The 7407-nt window shown below is 31.0% G+C and overlaps 1 protein-coding gene across 1 annotated transcript; it reads right to left on the bottom strand.

Moving 5' to 3' along the window:
• Positions 1-3208: 3208 nt before the first annotated feature.
• Positions 3209-5428, bottom strand: LOC133319738 (piggyBac transposable element-derived protein 2-like). Its single transcript, XM_061525145.1, has 2 exons — positions 5237-5428; positions 3209-4897 (listed from the first exon to the last, which is right to left on the bottom strand). Exons 1-2 carry the CDS (start codon positions 5270-5272, stop codon positions 3227-3229), a joined length of 1707 nt encoding a protein of 568 aa, XP_061381129.1. The 5' UTR covers positions 5273-5428; the 3' UTR covers positions 3209-3226.
• Positions 5429-7407: the final 1979 nt, after the last annotated feature.

Raw genomic sequence — 7407 nt, 5'->3', positions numbered from 1 at the left:
ACGTTTCTTCTCTTCCATACAAACTGTTCTGATGTTTCAAGGACACTTCTCTGTCTCGACAATAATTCTTTATATAAAAAAATATACAAAATATTGTGATCTTTGACATTAGGACTTACTCTAATTTCAGTAGACAATAATAATATAGTACTCAATAAAATATAGCATAACATTCTGAATTGTATGAAGATTTTATATGTTGAATAACATGCCTGCAATCAAAAGACAGTTGTTCTGTTTACAACTTGGAGTTTTCTTAAAGGATAATTGTTATGATCGAATATTAGAGTATAAGTAATTACATACAGAATAAGATCTTATTTATCATTTATATTAAAAACAACAAAATAACACAAAATTTAAAATTACTGATTAAATGAAGAAATAATTTTATATGTAGTTCGATAAATGTACAGTCCCTTAAATAAAAAGACATTTATAGGAAAAAATATTAGTTTTCTTAATATTTCACCATTAAAAATTAGAGTTAAATATTTTTCGAATTCATTTAGATTGGGTGACTACATACATATATATGTAACAAATAATACATTGATCTATGTTGGAACGACAATAATTTTTGTATGTTTTGTACTACTAGCGTCAAGATGATAGGGACAGAACTGTTAGTGAATGGAACATTATTTGAAAATCAATCAGACAACATTACAGTGGAAATGTAACAGATGTAACAGTCTTATATGAAGGTGCGTCGACTGAACTCATGGACAACATTATAAAATATATTGGTGTCAATATTTTATTGTTTGGGAATTGTCAAATAAATGGAATTGTATATATTGCATGCATGTGCTATTATTGAATTAAGGATTTTTGAGTAATAAAAAAAAACAACGAGAAGTCAGTAAGCTTTTAACTTTATTCCTAGAAATATTAAAGCTCTTTTAATTCCCTTCTGAATCGACCAAAATAATATTGAAAAATTTACTTGACAGAGAAAAACGTACAAATAATAGTGGAATTATGAAAGCTATCTATTAAAACCTTTGGAAACACAAAGTACGACACAATATACTGTGTGTGAAAAATTTATTATATTCAATATTAAAGAAAGGTAATTTAATATTGAGTTAGAATGAATGACTTAAATTTACTATTATAAAAACAATTAAGTTCAATTTTATTCATACAATTGGTTTGGTTAATTTATATACAATATTGAGAAACGAGAAATAAATAATCATAATGCATCTTCTCATCATATTGAGATACGTGGAAGGGCGCGTGACATCATACGTGACAGTATAAGGTACACAGCACAGCTCTGTGACTACGCCACGGTGAGTATAGTGTACAGAATAAGGGGATGTATTAAAACATCATAACCGGGTAAGAAGAAGTGAAATGATTTTAATATAAGATAATTATAATCTGTAAGATATTAAATTTAGGATTTCTAATAACTCTAAGAAGTATGACTACTAAAAGTAATGTCCTGTATAGCTGTAAGTTGTGGTTACAGTAAACCATCTAAAACGTGACCGTCACAAGTCGACTACGATACCCTGAAATAACAGGGTTTTCATCTTAACTTTTATACTCACGAACTTATTATAGTTTGGTTGGAGAATATCGCGGAGACACAAACAATATAAATAACAAAAACTATCCTAAAACATCATGTATTAAGTTTATAGTAAAATTATAAACACATTTTTAAAAGAATGGAAATAAAAGAATAATTAGAATAAAATAAAACTCATGCGTTTATTAAATTTAAGAATTAATTTGTTATACGCTTATCTTGAAACCGAGATGAACCGAGAAACCGAGATGTTGAGATGTGATCTTAAATGTAACACGAATGCTGTAAGATGTAAGAGTTTTCGTCTCTCGGCACGAGTGATAACAAGACTTCGGAACGCAGTGATATTTTCAGTAGACTGTGTGATGGCAGCACGTCCTATTGATAAAGACGTGGCTCGGGGACGGCGGGTCGGGCCAAGGATCTGATTGAGTTGGTTTTAGATGTACAGGTATTACTATATATATATCAATGTGTCAGACTTATTATGACTTTAACGCCGAAACGTTACATTATATACCATAATAAATATGTGTAATAAATAATTCACATTACATTTTATCTTTATAATGTTGATGTGCAGACATAAAATATATGTGTTATATGGATACGTACTAGTTTTCATATTTATATATATTCTATTCTATTCTATTGATAAAGTATGTCTATTTGCGGGTATTGGTTTCAATCGATTGAGTTATATTTTCAGACATAAGTTTGGACAATAAACTCCGACGGAGGCGGCACAACTAACTTATCCTTCATATTTAGTTCTGTTGAAATGTAGCCAAATTATTTCTCGTTAATAATAGAGTTATGTTATGACGGTTGTCAATGTACACTATGTTTAATAAATATTTAGTGTAGAATTGTTGTTATTTAAAGCCTAATTTTTATATTACATATATACAGTAAAAGTTCTGCTTTACTGGCAGTGACTTCGGCCACGGAATTTAGGCTTTATATTATTATTAGTAAAAATAATAAATTCCTAATTTAATCCTTATTACTTCTGATCTGTGGGTGGAAGTGTCATCCAAATCGCTGAAGTTGTTTCAGAAAGTATCTGGAACGAACAGACGGATAAAATTTGTAAAAAATATCATTGTGGTAAAAGTTCTAGAATATACATATAAGTACTAAAGAGAGCTTAATTTAATATATAAAACGGGCTCTGCAATTCAATGTATTTGGGTAGATAAGAAAGGCTTACTAAGAAATTCTATTGGAATTTTTATATTATCACTACTATTTCTCTAGAAGGAATTTTTATTATACTTTTTATGAATTAAAACTAAAAATGTATTAAATATATAGCTTGTTATAAAATTTAAGAATTTGTGAAAGACTAAGCTTAATAAATGTATTGAATCACTTATTGTAATAACTTTAACCCTTTACTTGGCAAGAACTAAAAATATGAAAAAAAAGGAAATTATTGATAAATTTTGTTTAATTTATGAATGGACAACTTGAGAAAAATAAAAATAAAAATCTAGGTATCCTAGGTTTCGAGAAAACTTAAGTACATCACAATGTACACTGCCAATTTTACAGAAATATTATAAATAAATTGTTTGTACATTTTGGTGTACACTACCAAGGACATAATGAATTACATTATTCAGGTTATTATAAATTTATTTCAAAAAAAGGAGGAAATATTTAAATTATTCTTTATTATTTTAGGTGAAAATTACGAAAGCAATTACGTTTTATTTTTCCCACAACAAAACACAAATGTACGTTACATTTTATACAGTAGACAGATGTTCTTCCACTCTTACAATATTTGCAACGCATTGTTTCATTACCTGCTTCTGGAAGATGACCTGTGTTATCAAATCTGACGCTATCAGTTGGTCGGACTGAGACTGGTTTATGGATTTTCAGATTCTCGCCTATATCGTCTGTAACGTTTTGGTTTGTTCCTATTCTATTAGACTTAGACAACCCATCAAACAATTCAAATCTGAAATCTTTCAATGAAGTCTTCTTCCCATCTCTTCTATGTAGGAGCCAAGCGTTATTTATACACATATCAACAAGTTGTGAAAATATTCCCAAGTACCAACGGTGACTTTTGAAGGGAGTTCTATATAACGATATCAACATATCTGCTAAATCGACCCCTCCCATATGTTTGTTGTAATGTTTGACCACTTGAGGACATTCTACATCTACTTTCTTTTTCTCATCCTTATCGTATCGTTTGATTGTTTCTAAGGGGTACGAGTCTATGTAGGTGCTAATAAGTGTAACCACTTTATTGTCGTTCCACTTTACGACTGCCAACTTATTCTTATTGCAAACCACCTGGGCGCTAGAACCGCGTTTCTTCTTTTTTAATTGTTTGTCAGTTGGCAATAACTCTTGACAGCCTCTGAGACGATTAGTCCTTATTGTTCCTAGACTAAGGATCCCGTATTCTTCCCGCAGAATATATGTTAGTTCAGGCGACATAAAAAAGTTATCAGCATACACAATGGCCGGCTTTTTCTTTATAGTTTGACACAATGCAAGCACTACCATACCTCCTAAACCAATTGTAGCTTCTTTCTCTGAAAAAGTCAGTCCACGAAAGGTATCGTCGCCACCATACAGAATAAAATCGTAGATGATACCCGAAACACCCGCACGGACAAAATTCTTAAACCCCCATTTCTTAGGTTTCATTTTTATGTACTGCTTTCGTTTACCTGCTTTACGACCTTTATAAGGTATCATCATCTCGTCAATGGAATATTTTCCTTCTTCTTCAATTTTCAGAAAATTTTTGCGTATTTTCTCCATTAGGGGGCGAATCTTGAAATAACGGTCTGAATCTTGCAAAGTATTATCAACAAAATGAATATATCGACGTATTTGTTGATACTTTTTGAGAGGCATAAGATCAGCAATGAGAGGGTATCTTGTTTTTCTTGCCCAATAGTCAGTATAAGCTGGCATCTGTACTATACCCATCATGATTTGAATGGCCAGGAAGCTTTTAATCTCATCTTCTGTCAGCTGAATAGATCGACCTAGTTGTTCAACTGCATATAAATTTGTATTATAAACAATGTCAGTAATTAAGTCAGGAGAAAAAAAGAAATAAAAATAATCCAGTACTGTCTCTATTTGTGTTTGATGGAGATTGTATAAGTTTTCTTCAAGAGATACATTGTGACGAAATACTGCTTTTAACCATTGATAATTTAGTGATGATGCTATTGAAGGTGGATCAGAGGTATCTGGTGAAGGCGGTATATAAGCATTTGCTTCCTCATCAGATGTGGAACTATCGTCAGAGCATGCGTTTTGAGCGGGTACCAAAGCCAAGATCTTATGGGCGCGAGTTAGTTGTAAGTTCTGCAGGCGGAAAAGAAAAAAAAAAGTTCAAAGCAGACAGTTTTTATGAGAAGGTAAAAAAATAAATAAACAAAAACTGCCGATTCGTTGAAAAACAAAAACTGTGTAAACTTAGCAATGTACAGCGTGGTTACCATAGTTCATTTTTAGTATTTTAGTGCGTTATTGGCAACGTGCAGTGCAGTGTACATACATTTGTTTCAACCAAAATCGGCCATAAAAATTGACACAGTAACGCATAAAACCACTTTTTGAGTAATACATAGTTTTTAGATCAAATAACACACCATTTTTTATTAGTTTTTGAGCTAAAAAGTAATTTATAACGCAAAAACTTACCCGGGTCCCGCCAACACTTTGTTGTTTCGAAGCCATTTTGAATTTGACATGTGTTGTTCAGTGTTGCAACAACGAAAATATTTTTCTACTAATTCTAAATTATTTAGTAATATTTTTAATAAAAACAAAACAAAAAAGTATTATTATTTAACCAGTAAATTTTTTTTGAAATGTATGTACAGTCTAATGTACCTTACCAAGTTAAGGGTTAACAGTGTATCTTTCACCTCGACATATTTATTAAGGGACCTGTTTGTTGATCGGACTTGCATTGATTAGATTATACTTTAAGTAGTACATTGTATTTTATAGTTCTATTTTAAAGAGAAAGAATAATTTTATGTTCAATATAAATAATTCATTTTACTATATACATATGTATGTAAATAACACAACTATTATTCCATTAGTCGTAATTATAATACAGTATTTATTTGAAACTGCTACTCATTGTTTGCTATCAGCCTATCACGGTCTCACGGGGTTTAAATATTATATCAAATTAACGTGACGGTTTACGTTATCAGGCCTCGGAGTATCAACAATAAACATCGATAGCACGTACTAATGATACATATTAAATATTAATTTCACGTTTAACGACACATCTATTTATTGATGCGGTCATTTATTTAAATAATTCACAAATAAACATTTTGTATACGAGTTTGTTCATAAAGTTTGATGAACGAATTAATTATTTTTGTTTCATAATATACTAGTTTTTACCCCGACTTCGTCCGCGTTACATTCGGCATAAGTCATATATGTATAGCTGACCGGACGATGTCTATTCCTCCCTAAAGGCCATAGATAGCTAGATATTGGAATTTATTAACTTTTTTTCCTTTTTGATCGAACAGAAGTAAATATCGTATGTCCCTCTCCTGGTTCTAAGTTCTCTCCCCGCCAATTTTCAACCATACCCCTGCAGCTGTTCTTGACTTATAAATAGTGTAACTAACACAACTTTTTTTTAAATGTGTATATATATAATGATTTGAGTATGTACAGTGACACGTTTGCATTGATTTAATATCAACACACTTCGATGAAAACTTACGAGCACGTTTAATTGGACCATACGTGAGTCTATCTGAAGAGTGCCGTTTGTGGAACATGGGAGTAAACGATGGACGGGTTTAAATAGTGTTAGCTGGGAGTTTATGCCAAAATAAACAATGACAGTGAACAATAAAGGTCGCTGTAAAATATACCAGAATATTGAAAAAGGAAATTTTGGCAGATATTTGTCAATTGACAAAAAAGGAGATGAGCTGCGTAAGTTTCCTATTTTTATTTATCCTTGAAACTGAAATTAACCACATAACGACTTACTTTTATTTTGACATTGGATTCAATGTATTTTGTATAAATAATGTCAACTCAATTTAGTAGAACAACAATTTAATAGAATTGTTAATATTTGTTGAGTAAGCATTTTTATGCAATGACGTCATTCTAGAAGTATAATAATTAAAAAAAAATCTAAGTTTCAAATACCAGCCCTTGTTAGATTGGCGTATTGACGTATAATATTTTTGTGTTCTTTAAACAAATTAAATCATTGTATGAATTTTATTCCTCTTTGAACATCAAGTATCGTGTAGTAGCTCTCATTACTGTACACAAGAGTCATTGTTTCCGCGAAACCTGATCTGTATTGATGTGTTATTGTATTAATTATTTATAAAGAGACATATGTTTGTGTGTGTGTATGTGTACCATTATATTATGTTATTATACTGACAACATAATGACCCTGCACTCCATGTTATATTTAATATATTCGTGTTGGGAATTCATACCAGAATTCAAGAACTATTTCACTGTTACTAAGCCTTTGTTTTATTTTCAATTTATAATGTGGCGATTTCCGAAAACTTAAGGATATAACATAAGACTATCTCGTTTTGTTACAAATAGTTACACATAACAAACTCGCAATGAGGATTTTTGTATTTTTTTTATTAATGAATTAAAATCATAATGAGGTTCAGCATGAGCTAGTTATACCAGAGCACATATTTGCGTATATTTTCGTCTCCCAAAACTCACCACTTCCTGGTCATCTTCTAAGCGTGTAATGCGATACTATTTGGGATTTCAAGCAAGTAGCTAAGCATTAAAGGCATTTTTTCAAGCTTGAATGAGTAAGAGATGAAGTCTGC

Source organism: Danaus plexippus, chromosome 27 (assembly GCF_018135715.1).
Source record: "Danaus plexippus chromosome 27, MEX_DaPlex, whole genome shotgun sequence".
Taxonomy (NCBI): Eukaryota; Metazoa; Arthropoda; class Insecta; order Lepidoptera; family Nymphalidae; genus Danaus; species Danaus plexippus.
This window is presented reverse-complemented; position numbering and strand designations above follow the sequence as displayed.